Raw genomic sequence first — 16,493 nt, forward strand, 5'->3', positions numbered from 1 at the left:
AGGTGATCATGTGTATTTGAAAACTGCCGAAGGAACATCCACCATAGCCATAAGGCTGCCTAAACTAGGTAGGTTGCCAGTCACTTCTTTATATATATATATATATATATATATATATATATATATATATATATATATATATATATATATGTAAGAGCTTCTCAAAAGAGACCTGAAAATATAGGATAGAGAGGGTTTCACACGTGCTTGCTAAAGCCGTTGAATATCCACCAATCTACGCCATTTAACGTGGTTTGAAGGTTTCTTTTCAAACTACATCAAAAACACAAACATGTATTTCATCGTTTGCTTTTACTGTTTCAACACAATAGGAAGGGACAAGTATAGGGGTGTCGGTAAATTGTCAACCTGTCTAGTGTCTAATCATGCATATCAGAGATTGCAAACTTTCACTGTAGCCAAACACCACATATGCACCGTAGACAAAAAAAATTTTCATTCCAAGACATAAGATTGACCAGTTCCAAACTGAAGCTCGTGACCTCTCCAGTTCAAACTTCGTGTTTGCAAAAACTTGAAGAGAATTTTAGTAGAGAGATATGTCTTTTAACCCATGCCCAATAATGCTTTATATATAGAATATATAGACTCCTTATTTAATTTATATTTTAAGCCATGGACCCTCAATTAGAGTTTTACCTTAATTATTCATTGCATCAAAGAATAAAAAATCAATTCCAATAATAATTTCACAAATAGTTCTTTATTTGGAATAAATTACCGAACATCCTAATTCGGGTTTAACTAAACTAGATGTAGCATGTGGGCACACTTTAATGATTAGGAGATTTCTAATATTTTTTCACTTGGCCCTCATGACACATGAGCTTTTTTTATTGTGTTAGGTACGTACTTTAATATGATTATAACTTTATTTATTCATGAAATGGTCTCACTCGCATAAGGAATATTACACATGATTCATGAATTATGGCGATAAAATCCTTATATAATGAGTTATCCCTACCATGCATTACAATGTATAATACTCCCTAAATGAGTAATTTACGGGCAATCAAACTTTATTAATGGACCTGTAAGCCATTTCGTTCCAAATTTATTTATCCCAACAGATAAAAACAATACACGACCAATTAAGTCTACTTACTACATCTCTATGATATAGTTCCTTTAGTAAGAAGAAAAATATATCCTAAAATAGACTCTCTATTATCTACACATCCAACAAGAATTGAATCCGAATAACCAATCACTTCCAAGCTGTAGTCATTGGTTCCTTGAATATACCATAAGACTTTATTAGTAGCTCTCCAATGTTCAAACCTGGGTTGTCTTGGTATCGACCTAGTAGTCCTATTGCCAGTCCAATGTCAGGTCTAGTGCATACCTATGCATACATTAGGCTACCTACTACAAATACATATGAAATACTTTTTATCTACTCATGTTCCAATGCATTTTGGGAACACTGATATTTATTGAATTTATCCTCCTTAGCAAAAAGTGTCATTGCGGTTCTTTCATTATGAATCTCACAAAAACTTTTTCAATATAGGTCTTTTGAGACAATCATAATATTTTTTATTTCTATCTGTACGAATCTCTATTTGTACTAAGCACATAAGAGGCATCATACAAATTCTTCATCTCAAAGTTTTGTGAGAGGAACATTATGTAGTAAACTTAAATCATTGCTCGTAAATAAAATATTATCTACATATAGGACTAAAAATATAACTTTACTCTTATTGGCTTTAAGGTATATGTATTGATTAACAAGGTTCTAAAAAGAATTGTACGAGACAAAAATGAGCTATTAATACCATATGAGACAGCTAGGTTCACATCCATTTAATGTAACTCTAGATTAAAATAAACTACTAATACCACAATTATCCTAAATGAATCATTCTTAGACACTTGAGATAATGTTTTATAATAATCAATACCTTTCTTTTGAATCAAAATGTAAAACCATTGGCTACAAGTTTAGCTTTATTTATTTCAATGTTACCAGAAGCATTCCTTCTGATTTTTTAAACTCATTTGCAACCTACGGCTACAATTCCTTTTGGCAAGTCAACAAGATCCAAGACTTGTTTTTCTTAGCCATAGATTCTATCTCTTGCTTCATAGCATCAAAGCAAAATGTGGAGTTATTTCCACTTGTGGCTTGTGAAAACGAGCTTGGATCATCTTAGGTCCGACATTAAAATTTGACTCTTAGAGGTATATAACATATCACTAGGAATTGCTAGTCTTTTTATCCTCAATGATCTTCTTAATCCTACTCCCTCAACATTTTGCAAAGTCTGAGTAGTTCAACTTGAACTTGTTCTTCATGAGTACCAATTGTTGCACTTGTCTTCATAATTCTTCATTCTCAATGTCACGAAGATTATGCTTGCGATTTGGCCTTTCATCTTCCAACCCACCCCGACGATAACCTCGATTGGCCATTACAACCAAAACTCTGATACCAAAAAATATAGAGAAAAGCAAAAACAAGCAAAACTAGAAGAACAATATCGACTATCCAAACTTTAAGAATAATAATGAAGCTCCACTCCCAAATAGTATCAGATAATCTTTAAAATCACAAACAACTTCAAAAATTATAACTCTGAGATCAAAATTCCCAAGTTACCAAGAACAACAAACAATCAAGCGAAGAACGAACAAAAGGATCTTTAAACTCACCACCCAAAGGAAATCTCCCAAGGGGACAAAGAGAAATGTAGTGATCACCACTCAATGACAATGTTCATGAGCTACAAATTAAAGAATACACTCACCATTCAATGAAAAAAAAAATAAAAAGCCTAGATATATAGGACACTCGCGAGAAGAAATCTATTCTTCAAGAAAAGTCAAAGACTTAAACTTTTATATTCTCAAGCTTGAATGAAAAATTATACAAAGCATTCTCTTTATCAACAGAAATTTCTTACAAATTGATTTATAAAAAATTTCTCACAAACTAGCTAACTTCTAATAGTAACACGTGTCCCTTGCATGTGAGAAGTATATGTTTTTTAAATTGCATGCGTTTTTTACATTTTTTTTTAAGAACTTAAATGACACATGTCGTTTTTAAAAGCTAGTTTTATATGAGAAATTTGTGTCATGCCTTTATATAGGCCGGCTAAGTTTAGAGTGCTTGCCAACTAAAATAAAAATTACAACAGCACCCTAAAACATTGAGAAAAAGAAAAAAGGAAAAGACCAAAATAACCTTGAAACTTGGAAAAAAAAAAAAAAAGCAAAAGAGAGAAAAGCTCCAAAAATAATCTTGAAAACTTAATTGTCTTCATTAACACCCGTGTCAAAATCAGTTAAGAAAGTCTAGCATCACTGCGCGCAAGAGAACAAAAAAATGGCAAAATATGCTTTATAAAGCACAGCCCATTGAAGACCGAATGCTTTAGATTAAAAAAACTTAATTTCTGACCTTATAACAATTTTCTATTGATTTTGAAATATTTATATATGCAGGCTAGGATCATGCACAACCATACATATATATAAACATTAAGGCTAGCTACCATATAGTACCCGAAATGATCGCATCCCACAAGCCATATGTTCACACACTTAATCAGAGGTTTCAATTGTACTAGCTAGCTACTTATTAAGGCTCTTACAAACAGTACTGGATAGCTGAAAGTTATTTTTCAAGATAGGAAGCTAGCCAAGTACAGTTCACATCCTCTCTTGTAGATTTGGCTGAATAGGCTGCACACGGAAAGAAAAAGGCATTTGAGAGTTATAGCCCCTCACTCTCTGCTCATAATTATAATCATCATCCACGTCTCTGCTTGCTGCTTCCATGGCCATCTCCTGCTGATGCTGTAGTAATTGAAGGGGGGAAATCTTAATTAGTTGATTTAATTAATAACTAAGTTTGTTGGGATTGAGTGTGTTGTGATTTTCACTTAACATCAAAATAAAGTTTTGGTAAGATTCATCCACAAGGAGTACCCTAATGGGAAAACAAAAATGCATTTACGACCGATCATCTATGGTGCTTCAAATCTATTAAAAGAAAATCATATCTATTTTTCTAAGACATTACCTTGAGGTAACGTCTATATATCACTTAATTCTTTTTTTTTTTTTTTTTAAGAGCAATGTACGTGCCAAGTTTCTTTAAATGTTGCGTTTAGAGGTTATAGAAGTATATATATATATATAAATCATAACATGCATCTACGTACATATAACATGAAGACTTGTACATGTCATTATTGATTAAATGATTAAATCAATTAATTCTTTCAATAAGCTTCAACTTTTAAGATAAGTGGTATTTAACATAGTATATATTAGAGCCAACGGTTTTAAGTTCGAACCTTGACTCTAACTATCATTTACCTCTCATTTTAATTAAATATTTACGTGTTAGACCTCACCTATTAAAAAGAGAGTTTGAACCCACACATAAAAAAAAGTGTTATAGTATTAATTATATAATTAAATTTACTTCCTCCTTTAAACTTAATTTTTTTTAAATAAATAGTGATTTAACAGTCATATATTTTTCATGCACCAACACTCGCTTATAGATGCGTGTCTACAGGTGAGCTTGTTAGTAAAAAATGTGAGGATGATGAGAATATACCAGAGTGAAATTTAGGCGCTTATTCTCCTCCTCCAATATCTCGTCCTGAGGAATGTCCAGAAAGAAATGCTAAGGTCAGGAAAATTAATAAAGAGCATATCTTTCATATACTTATGAAGATCGACAAGTTCTTTTGCTTATAAATATGTATATAGCTTTAATTAACTATTTTCAAAGAAAAAATATTTGCCAACAAGTTATATATATGCTAATTAATCCTATGATTCCTATCGTTCATAAGGGATATAAAGTAAAATAAAGCGAGGCACTAGCTAGGTTCAATCTACAAGGTAACAAGTACGTACTTTTTTCTTAGCAATCCTCAAGTAGTCCATCTGCAACAACAAAAAGGGCAGAGAGTTAAACCTTCTCTTGAATGCCCTACGAAGACCTTCAATCAAATAAATAATTACTATTTTGGTTCTAACCTGCCTCTCGCGGATACTGCTGAGGCCGTTTCCAAGGGCTTCCTCAAGGAGCATGAGCTCTTTATGGTTCAAAGATGTGATATCCTCTCCTTTCATGTGCCTGGAATATATATATATATATATATATATACTTCAACATGTGTGTGTGTGTGTGAGAGAGAGAGAGAGAGAGAAGCAAAGAAACCAAATAACCTACCTGAGCTCAATCTGCATGTTGTCGTTCTCTTTCTTGATTCTATCAATTTCATTGCTGAGATTCTGTGAGTTTAATTATCATGGTTGGAAAAGGAAACCCTAAAAATTAGTTTATCTCAACAGCAAAAAAAAGAAAAGAAAAGAAATAAATATACAAATCCATGAAGTGTCACACTTTAATTAGCAGATCTGTTAAGTTCTTTTTTTCTTACAAAAAAATAAAAAATAAATCTAATAGCGGATGATGGATCTGTTATGGAAGTTGTTTTTATGCAGTTTACAAGGCTTCTAGTAAAGAAACCGTCAGACAAAGATAGATCTTATCAAGGAAATTAACAGATATATTATATTTATTTTCTTATAGCTAGCTAGCTACATACCATCCGTTTAGCTGTTTCAATATTTGCAAGGAAAAGGAAGGGAGGGAATAATGTTTTATTTCCAGATCTGTTCATGGATGTTACATCTCATGTAGTTTTAAATCTTCTTTCTCAATGAAAAACAATTGAATATTCAGAAAGAAAGACCATTTGTAGATCTCTACATAGAATATATAGTTCATGTTTCTTAACATGTTTTTAGCAAAAAAATGTTTGATACAAAGAGTTGAAGAATACCACCACAGATCAGGGAGAGAGAGAGAGTATCAACACCTACCTCATGCTTGGCATCCCACAACCTCTTCGAAGACCGCTTGTGGTACATGTCCAAGATGTTAATCAGCCTTCACCATCACACAGAGAGAGAGAGAGAGAGAGAGAGAGAGAGAGAGTAAGAGAACAAAAAGAAAGCCTTCCTTTTTGCAAGGAAAACAAAGAGATGACAGAAAATCCAATAACCCAGAGACTAAATGAAAAACAAAAGAGAGTTCATTATACGTAGTTGAAGGGCTGCAGAACTCTTTCATCTTTCCAGAGCTGGAAAAGATAACAAGAGAAACTTTAGCATCGCATAGAACGCTGATCTCCCTAGCCTTCTTCACGATCCCATTCATCCTCTTTGAGTAGGTCACGTGCCTGTTGGTTGAGTTCTCTATTCTCTTTATCTCAATCTTGCCTCTCCCCATCTCTCAAAAACCTTTCTTCTTCGATCCTTGAACTCTCTTCTTAATTTCTTCTTCTTCTTTCCTCCTTGTGAAATGGATGAAGGAGGAGGAGATAGAGAATCTAATAAAGAGAGAGAAAAGCCTTTCTAATTCGAGTTGGAGGATAAGCAACTTTCTAAGTGGCAGAGATGGGGAAGATTTGTTTATGGGTTCGTGACAAAAGCCAAGCCAACTACTGCTTCTTGTTAACCATTGGTCTCTCTCTCTGACTCTTTCCCTTTATATATATATCTACGTGACTGATATTAGTTTGATGGTTTTTTAGGGTTTCAGTTAATTAAGTTTAAAACTGTGACCGACAAGATTGATAAACCTTTAGGGCTTTGTTTCGGCTTAGGTATTTTTGGGATACAGATTTTGTAAATAAAAAGTACGATTTTAAATCAAATTACAGAAAATAAATCATTTGAAAATTATATTTTTAAAAATTTATAATTTAAAAACGTAAAAGGTTGTCTTTTTAAATCGCAAATAATTGAGTGGTTTTTTGAAAACGCATAAATTTTAAAATGTTAACCTGTAATTTTAAAGGTCAAACTGTGATTTTGTCAAATGCTTAAATGAATTTTTAAAAATCACATGTATATTTTTTAAAATCGTAAATTCAAATAAATATAAAAAAATAAATTTAAAAAAAAAAAAAAAAAAAAAAAAAAAAAGCTAAAAGGGTCGAGTACTGGGAACTAGCTATGTTTGACACGTAATATGTGGGATTTATGTCGTATTACGCATCTGTCTTACTTTAGGGCCTTTGTGGTCTGTGATGGTCTTGTCTGGCATTTAATTGAGAGATGGGATCAAAATCTGGTATAATAATATATCTAAACCATCAAATCAAAATTAATGGATTTTTTTTTTTCGGATAATTAAGGTTCCATGTGGTTAGGAACTTAATTAGACCGGTTGAATTATGAATGAATTTAGACCGTTTAACAGAGGTTTGCCGCGGGCTCATTTGTTTTAGGTACGAGCGATTTAGGATTTTTTCAGCCAGATGCCAACAGACAACAACCCATCAGCCATTAATCCACGCTTAACACTCACAATGAACAGACAACAGGGTGTTGGGGCCGTACGTGATGTATTCGAATTGGACACAACAACATGAATAGCTAGCTTTTCTCATCTCATATATATATATATATATATAAGCTTCAATCTCCTAAAGTAATCTGATACATCACTATTGGCTGCCCCGACAGCATTATTGGTTTGATAACATTATTAGCTGTACGTTCACAGCATTACTTAATGTAGTTTACCTTTTTACCCCATATATGTATCTGGCCTATAAAAAGGACCAAGCCTCTTGGGGTGAGGCATAAGCTTTAGGCAAGTTTTCTTTGAAGTCTCTTGTACTCCACTCTCTGCTCTGGTAATCTGTTCTGCTCTCGAGCTCCTACTTGTAATATGTTCATATGTTATGCTTTTGTTCTCTTGTTACTAATTTCTGTAAGTGTATTCTACTGCTAGAATAATACATTTGCAATTATTAAAATTGTTATTTCATACCCTTATATGCTCCGTTTTCGCGCTTACTCTTGAAATTTATCTGCACTGCATTATTGCAAGGTAGATTACCGCCTCATTACCCTATCTTCTCATCATATTTTATTGTTTAATTTTCATTGTTTATTTTCTTAATCATGTTTAATTTAATTAATACTTAATTAATATTAATCAGTCACTCGTTTACTTCTCTTTTATATATATATATATATATATATATATATATATATATATATATATATATATATATATATATTAATTACACTATTCTCTCTCTAAGGGTGTTTTCTTGTTACTCTAAAAAGTATTAATCTAAAATAACATTTGGGCTTCATTGTATCTTGAAAACAATTTTAACACTTCAAAAGGGATAAAATATATTCTAAAAATATCGTCGTTGCGATCAAACCTTGAAGTCTTAATTTTATTTTTCCCTTTCATAATTTTCCCTTTCCTACTCATAATTTTCCCAACAAGATCGCCTCCTCTTTTCCAGATATTTACTTTTAGGAGCTTTTCCAAGGAGACCTGAGAATATAGGAAAGCTTTAATTTGATACTTTACGTACAATCTCAATCAAGCTTCTAGTTTACTCACCATGCAATTCTACAAGGCATGCTGGCTTACCAATTACACCAGAGAGAAGAGAGGGTTTCACACGCATGCACTTGCTTAAAGCCCTTCAATATCCACCTTTAATCTACGCCAATTAACGTGCTTTCTTTTCAACCACATCAAAAAAGAACAAACATGTATATGTTCATCGTTTTCTAGTTCTGTTTGAACACAATATATAGGAAGGGACAAGTATAGGGGTGTCAGTAAATTGTCAACCAGTCTAATCATGCATATCAGAAATCGCAAACTTACTGTAGACAAACATACATTTGTACTGTACTGTAGACAAGCTTTTTTCATTCTATAATTTGGAAATCAATACATAAGATTGACAATTTCAAAACTGAAGTTTGTGACTCTCTCTGGGTCAAACTTCTGGTGAGCAGCAACTATTTATGAAAAGCGACTTGCAATCGGGTGCAAATGTACACCAGAGGGATTACGCATGATTCTACTGTTCAAACAAATCATATATATGCCTAGTTTTCCCACGGAGATGGTCATCTTTGGGATGGAAAAAACATAACATCGTTTCATGTTATAGGTAACATCTTTTTTGTTTTTTGTTTTTTTTTTCTTGAGCAATACAAAATCTTTATGTAATTTGGGTCTTGTACAATCTTAATCTTTGCAGGATGATGTGTCTGGGAAACCAATAGTAAACCTCCACATCTATTACCAATCAAAAACCCTAATCTAAATCACCAAGCCCATCTTTTCCATAAAACACACACTAAACCTACTCACATTGAAGCTTCCCTCACATCCAAACAACTATATATCTAGATCAATCCATCATCACAGTCAACCTCGAAATCCTTGAATCATTCTCACTTCTCCAACTTCAATCAACCAAAATCACCAAAGCCAATGCCACCCCAAAATAATTCCTCCAAGCATCACCCAACTTACCAATCAAACAGAAACCGATGCACGATTTGGAGCAGTCATTGCGGTGCAATTCAGTTTCTTGCCCTCAATTGATTTGGTTTGATTGCTAGATTCCAAGTATTGACACCATCAATATGATCGTCAAATTTAACAAACACAACCCGCTTGAGTCGTTGCACATCCTTTTTTTTTTTTTGGTGGAAAAAAACATTATGAGGATAAGGCTATATGATGGTGATAATGATTATGATGATGATCACTGACTTACAAATCTCTTGTCCAATAGGGTATTCCTTGGCAGAATATATGTAAGGAGAAATGCAACATCTTTTAAGTAGATGACCTAAACATCTCATAATAGATCAAATTAAAAGACCTAGAATTGGAACTTGAACTGTAAGTTGATACGCCATTCTTTCAGTACATAAACTTTTTATCACCCCTCATACTAAATCAAAATACATGGTAAAGCAAGTTCCACATATAAAATGGAAACTGGTACAAGCACCTAGAACTCATTGAATCCGAGGAAGCTTCACCTATTAAACATCAGCAGAAATTCTTTGCAAAAGAGGTAATATATGCCCATGTTGCTGCTAATATACACTGAAGTGTAAACGTCAATATATTTACACATGCTCACCTCCAAACAATCTCCATTTTGTTGCATTTCTTTATGAAGCAATCCAAAATTCTGCTGATTGACTAGAACCAATTTGAAACACTGAAGTCCCTCAACTTTCTAAGATGTCTCTCCATGTCCTGTCTGGTCTTGACCCACTCTTCTCTCTCTATCACAGTGGTAGGATCATCTCTTTCACTCTGGAAGCATCAAAGAGAATAATGTATCAGGCCATGCAAAACAAACAGATCTACAGAGAATGATAGAGATCAAGGATATTCACCGCATGAATTATTTTGAAGGAATTCCCTTTATCTCGTATTACAAGCAAATCACTCTTTCTATCTCTATTTCTTCCTCCTGGAACTGTAACCTACAGAAGGCATTATCATTCTTTTTAAAATAAAGAAAATAAACATAAAAGTCACAATATTAGCTAGAACTATTAATACAAGGACAGAGTAAGGAAAAGAAGGATTTCTCATGTACTCACTAAGACTAAAACCTATGGTCTAAGAATCATAAAATGCAAAGGGATACAATCATGCTAGCAAGTCAAACATGTCTGCCATTAGAAATTCATTGCCTTTTATGGGGTTCCTTTTTTTTTTTTTTTGGAGGCATAAAACAGATGTAGGCAAAGATGGAGAAGATTGTTCTTCAAACTTGCCATCTATAACCTAAAGCATTTTTGGCAATAGCCTAAAAAATTACCATTTTCAAATTGGAAACGTGGTCCAACAGCTACAATGCTCAATATGATTGATCAAAATCAAAAGGGCCGCCAAAATGTTTTTGTTTTTTAAAAAAAGCTAAAAAAAAATAAATATATACTTTTCTTTTTGAAAAAAATCAGAACTTGAAAGGAAAAGAAGCAATGGCAATTCCACATCCACAAGCAGCGTAAGAGGAATATTCATAGCAGTTTTAAACTAATGTTGACAAACAAAAATCCTCACCAAAACTTTAGCTCTGGTAATTGACTTTGTTCTGGAATCAATAACATAAATCTCCTCAAAATCTAGCACGAACTCTGGGTCAGCCAACCTTCGGTTCCTGTAATGCTTTGTCAAGAAAACCTGGAACAGATTTGCAGCCTAGTGATGCTATTGCTTAAAATAAAGAAGATAATATTCATTCTTTCAGTTTTTAATATCATTAATTAGTCACTCAACAGAGAATCAGCTACAAAAATGACCACATATCATACTATCATGCAATGCTATCAAATAGACATTCTGAAATTTATTGGGTCGTTACAGTGCCAAGCCATACTGATATTTTCAATATTTTTGAAGCAGTCTGAACTTTGGAATTCATCACCTATATGTCATACCAAACATTTTGTAACTCTATGTTGCTTGACTTCGGCCAGCTATGGTGCATTTAATGCACCTGGATTCTGGCGCCAACTTGTTTTCTGACTCCTAATTCTTAGCCTCACTTGGGCCCCACAGACATTAGCACTTAGTAATCCCAATACCATGTCCTCACATTTTGCAGAAGAAAAAAGGTAACAGTCAAGAATATGGCGACTCAATGCATTATTTGACATTAGGTCAGGACAACAAAGACTGGTTACTATCTCAAGTAATCCATTAAATACAAACCTTTGGCATGCTGATCAAATGTTCAAAACCAAATAAGAAGTCCCATCTTGTAGTGCCAAAGAAAGGTTAACTCCTCTCACTCTAATGCCGTGATCTACATAATTGTTCTTTTTACCAAAATTGAGAGGACATTGACCACTGTTATTATACTCCACCTAATATTGCTTAATGTCTCTTAATTATGATCTGGGGTTGAGATACTATAAATTGAAGTAAATCAGCCTATAAAGGCATAAATCAGTACAAAATTTTTAATCCTTATGTGGATTGGAATAATTAAGATATTAGACTAGAAAGGAACTGAGCATTTCTTTCCTTATCTCTCTCAGTACTTATAAAAAAAACACAGTTCCAAAACATCAAAATCAAATTTTATGTTGCATAACATTTTAGAAGATAACATATAATACAGCAACAGTTTAATCATACCTTCTGTATCTCCCTCTCAGATTTATATAATGGATCTCGAGGTGCATCAATGGGTGGCTCTGTGACATTGTAGCATCCGTAATCACTCTTTGCACAGCGAATGTACTATAATTTTTACATCAAGGGGAAGAACACCCGTTAATAACATATTGAATGGATGAAATCACAGAGCACATAGTTAAATGGCTTCAACAAACACCTTGTCATAATCATGAGAGATGGAATTGGAAAAAGGAACCATGACAAAATTGTATATCAATTTATTCGCAACATAAATGACTTAAGTAGAGAGATTACATTAAATACCAAGTAGGGATAGATAACACCTGTTGCAACCAGTGAAGAGCGCCTTTATATCAACTGGAACACTCTTAATCTATTAGGCTTTAAAAGTAAAACTATCTTTGTGAGTCTTCCCTTATGACACTATTAAGCCTAACAATATATATTTATATATACGTATATATGTGTGTGTGGTAATTGTGATAGGAACACGTGGTTTCTATCGTTCAATTTTTTTTTTTTTTACAAAAAAAGGGATAAATTGATCGCTTCGAAAGGATCAACCTCCAAATGCCTTAGGCAACTTTGTATTTCTTTTCCAAATTGCTCATACGGCATCTACAACCTTTTATAGAGAAGATTGCAGATTATTCTAGGAAAATAATTATTGCAGAATCACTGACTAATGAGAAGATTGCAATAATGCAATTATTACAGAATAATTCCCTAAAATAGAGAGATTGCAATAATATGCAATTATTATGATTATGGAAGAATATTAGGGAAATATTATGGGAATATTATAGGGGTCCTATCATCCCCCAACCCTTCAAAACATCATTGTCCTTGAGGTTTGATTATTAATGAAATCAGTCTACAATCCCATCCTCGATCCCATGGTGGCCACCATGTCCTCATTAAGGGTAATGTCTCATGAATGGCTTGTGGTAGAAAAGGAACAAGAATTTTATTATTATTATTATTTTATAATACTCCATTTACTGGGGACACCACAGAAGAATTCTGAATCAACGTTACCCTTCTTAGACAGCCTATAGTCAACCCTCCTAATTTGGAGCAAAAACCTTTTTTCAGTCATTGGAATTTGCCGAATCGATTCTCTTCTAATAAAGCCTTGCCAAACCTAATCATAACTTGATTCTTCATCATATTGTAGAGACGGTATCTCAACTACCTCTCCACAGGGTACCCAGCACTCACTAAGGATAATAATTTATCCTCCTCTCCTCTATCACAGGATTCATGATCTCCTCAGTATCAGAACAATGAGCAATATTTAAGACATCTGAAAACTCTGGTGAAATGAATTGCAACTCCAAAACTTTTATCTTTGTCACAACCGACTCCTGCGTGGTAGGAGTTTTACAAGCTAGAGTTGAAGATGAGCTGCTTTTTCCAATCGTTGGTTCATCTACCACTTCGACTGTGTGGCGGTTTTCCTTGCCGAGTCTCTCCTCCTCTCTCCTTGCAAACAAAATGGCAGTTGTCATGGCTCGGGGTGTGTAGGTCTGAACTTCAAGTTGAATGTCCGAGCGAAAACCCACAATAAATCTCTTTATCAACCGTCTTTTCGTCTAATTATGGGCAAAAATAGATAACTAATATTCCCCGACTGTTGATGTCAACCCAAATTTTTTCTAACTCAACATCAATGTTTTCGAACTTACAAGAACCAAATTGGGGAACTTCCACCTTTATATGCAAATCCTTGATCATGATCGTTAGAAAGACGTATTCCTGGTGGAATCCGGTGTGTAGCTGATCCATAATGTTGTTCTTTGTCCCGTTTGCTGAGGGCTTGATTGATATGGTCATTAATGAACACCTTCAGCTGCTTGAAGAATTTTGGATCAAACCTTGACTTGAATGGGACCTCCTCTTGTTGGTGAAAATTGCTACTAGAAGGCATGGTGTATTCCCCTAAGTTTGAATTGCTACTAGGCCATAAAACCTTCTTTCTTTTTTATTTTTGCTCCCTGCAAAGACAATGTTACTCCTAAATTACAAAAAACCCAAGATAAGTCTCGTAGCCAAACAAGCCCAAGTAAAAACACTGGTCAAAATGAGGAAATCCTATTCCTATTGCCAACCATCCTTTAACTTGAATAAGAACAAAGCACTCTACCAACTTAGATAAGAAATCCATGTAGCCAAACGGCCAGTGTCTCCTTCATTCCCTCTCGCCGGCTCACCGCCGCACATGACCATGCTCGGTGCATGAACCACCGTGACCCACTCTCGCACACAGTCACCGGTCCTTGCCGCCACACACGGTTACTCTATTGCACAGTGCACGCTTCTCCCCAAAAAAGCACCATTTTGCCTCGTGTCACTACTCCCGCGCAGCCATGGCAACTCTACCCAGCACCACCTACATTGCGCACCACTCCACACAGTACAACCCCTTGCACGATACTTCTAGATGGCCCCAAACACTCAACTCCAAGGGCACGTCACGACTGTGCTCTGCCAATGATACTCAGCTACTGCTTGCAGTATCCATCCACATGCACTGCACTGCTACACCCAGTAAACCACCTTGCATAGCACACCACGCACAACCCAGAGTTTGGTTCTTGCATAACTACTGTTTTTTTTTTTTTTTTTGGAAGTAAAAAGGATAATGGAATTGGCTTTTTTGGAATGGATTTAATGAAAAAGAGTGGTAGGGGGGAAAAAAATAAATAAATAAATAAGAGAATAAAATTTCAAGATATCGAACTGCTCTAATACCAAAATGATAGGAACTCGAGGGTTTCTATAGTTCAATATTCAAATAAAATGAAAAGAAAAATGATAACTCGATCACTTTGAGGGAATCAAACCTCCAATTAATCACTTCGAGGGGATTAACCTCCAAATGCCTTAGGCAACTTTGTATTTCTCTTTCATTAATTGGCCTTACGGCATCTACCACCTTATATAGGGAGGATTGCAACTTATTCTAGGAAAATGATTATTACATATTCACCTAGAAATGGGAAAATTGCAATCATGCAATTATTACATAATAATTCATAAAAATATAGATATTGCGATAATATGCAATTATTATGATTATGGTAGAGTATTAGAAAAATATTATTCTAATATTATGGGCTATTATGGGGATCCTATCAAAATGATAATGTAGTCACATAAACATATAGAACAATTGACAATTGAATGTGTATTGCTTCGCAAAATAATAAATAATCAAATTACCTTCTTAGGCATCGGAGCAAGCATCCTGGGAATTGCATAAACATCTGTATCAGGAGGAGTAACATACATCTACAACCCAAGAAATGGAAAAAATCAAAATCAATAACTAGAGTAAACAACACAAAACCCACATTAGATTCAACAGTAATTCACATTCAAACCTCAAACTTCAACCCTAAAATTAGAAAAGGGAAAACCCACTACTGACCTCCCTGAAATCGTAGACATCGTTATCGGGGTCCGGGGGCTTCCTTATGAAGAAATCGCAGTCAAGCAAGCTGATCTTGTGGAACTCGTCCTCGTTGATCCTGTAATCCACGACCACCTCGGAGTCCCATCCCTGCGTGGGCACGAAGCTCCTGCTCTGAACCATGGCAATGTCGCCGTCGCCACCATCGACCCCCGAGCCCGTCGCGAGGGGTTCGTACTCTATGTCGAAGTCTTTCTTGTTGTCTATCTCCTCGAGTTCCTCCTCGTCCATGTCGTAGTCGTCGGGGCCGCCACCTTCGGCGTCGCCGTCGTCGGTGCGAGCTACAAAGGGGTTTCTGCGAGACGGAGTGAGAGGGCGAACGTATGTACTTGTGGCCTGTTTGAGTGAGAGTAGTGGTCGCGACAGTAATGGTGGTGGGGAGTGGAAAAGGAGCAAGGAGTGTTGGGTGGTGAAGGCCGGGAATTGTAGGGATGAGAGGAGGAGAGTGGTGTGGGAGGTCGTCATGGGGTTTTGGATTAGGGGGTTTAAGACTTTGGAGGGAATAAGGAGCTGGAAATGCCCTGTGGATTATATATATATATAATAAAATATAAATAAAATAAAATTGAACATATTCCCTTAAAGTAACACAGTTTACAAGGAACTCTCAAATTAGAGATTAAAAAAAAAATTAAAAAAAATGCTATTAAAAACTTTTTAATGAAACAAAAGTCTCTCTAAAAATTCGTAAAAAAATTCAGTGGATCTTGTAAAGACCCACGGTAGTGCTGTGAGGGAAATAAATATGTATACTTCTTTATTTTATATATATATATATATATATAAAAGTTAATTACTGTAAATATCAAAAAATTAATAGTTATTACGCACGTCTAGTCCTCGATCCAAAATTCCTACAAGATAACCAAACGTCATAGTGGTGCGCCGCTAAAGGGGGAGGGGAGCAGCAACACTATTTCCGATGCTTAAGTTAATAAAAATATAAATATGAGAATGATAAAAATATGAAAGTTAGGGCCTTGGATTTAGCATTTGGCTAAACTT

At 34.7% G+C, this 16,493-nt stretch overlaps 2 protein-coding genes across 2 annotated transcripts; both read right to left on the bottom strand.

Moving 5' to 3' along the window:
• Window positions 1–3,487: 3,487 nt before the first annotated feature.
• Window positions 3,488–6,506, bottom strand: LOC133866391 (agamous-like MADS-box protein MADS9). Its single transcript, XM_062302900.1, has 7 exons — window positions 6,105–6,506; window positions 5,884–5,950; window positions 5,228–5,289; window positions 5,032–5,131; window positions 4,909–4,938; window positions 4,604–4,648; window positions 3,488–3,831 (listed from the first exon to the last, which is right to left on the bottom strand). The coding sequence occupies exons 1-7, from the start codon at window positions 6,290–6,292 to the stop codon at window positions 3,685–3,687; spliced, it is 639 nt and encodes a 212-aa protein (XP_062158884.1). The 5' UTR covers window positions 6,293–6,506; the 3' UTR covers window positions 3,488–3,684.
• Window positions 6,507–9,707: 3,201 nt separating this feature from the next.
• LOC133866470 (PLASTID TRANSCRIPTIONALLY ACTIVE protein 6, chloroplastic) lies at window positions 9,708–16,002 on the bottom strand. Its single transcript, XM_062303006.1, has 6 exons — window positions 15,447–16,002; window positions 15,239–15,307; window positions 12,011–12,115; window positions 10,931–11,050; window positions 10,255–10,344; window positions 9,708–10,171 (listed from the first exon to the last, which is right to left on the bottom strand). Exons 1-6 carry the CDS (start codon window positions 15,951–15,953, stop codon window positions 10,055–10,057), a joined length of 1,008 nt encoding a protein of 335 aa, XP_062158990.1. The 5' UTR covers window positions 15,954–16,002; the 3' UTR covers window positions 9,708–10,054.
• Window positions 16,003–16,493: the final 491 nt, after the last annotated feature.

Source organism: Alnus glutinosa, chromosome 4, assembly GCF_958979055.1.
Source record: "Alnus glutinosa chromosome 4, dhAlnGlut1.1, whole genome shotgun sequence".
NCBI lineage: Eukaryota > Viridiplantae > Streptophyta > Magnoliopsida > Fagales > Betulaceae > Alnus > Alnus glutinosa.

What these genes read in the sequence shown, in the direction of transcription:
- LOC133866391 (XM_062302900.1), bottom strand. Translation starts at nt 6,292, where the DNA reads ATGGGGAGAGGCAAGATTGAGATAAAGAGAATAGAGAACTCAACCAAC. An exon ending in TGTGGGATGCCAAGCATGAG is followed by an intron (nt 5,290 to 5,883) that starts GTAGGTGTTGAT and finishes TTAAACTCACAG; the next exon opens with AATCTCAGCAATGAAATTGA. An exon ending in AACATGCAGATTGAGCTCAG is followed by an intron (nt 5,132 to 5,227) that starts GTAGGTTATTTG and finishes TATATATTCCAG; the next exon opens with GCACATGAAAGGAGAGGATA.
- LOC133866470 (XM_062303006.1), bottom strand. Translation starts at nt 15,953, where the DNA reads ATGACGACCTCCCACACCACTCTCCTCCTCTCATCCCTACAATTCCCG. An exon ending in ATGTCTACGATTTCAGGGAG is followed by an intron (nt 15,308 to 15,446) that starts GTCAGTAGTGGG and finishes CTTGGGTTGTAG; the next exon opens with ATGTATGTTACTCCTCCTGA. An exon ending in TTGCTCCGATGCCTAAGAAG is followed by an intron (nt 12,116 to 15,238) that starts GTAATTTGATTA and finishes TAAAAATTATAG; the next exon opens with TACATTCGCTGTGCAAAGAG.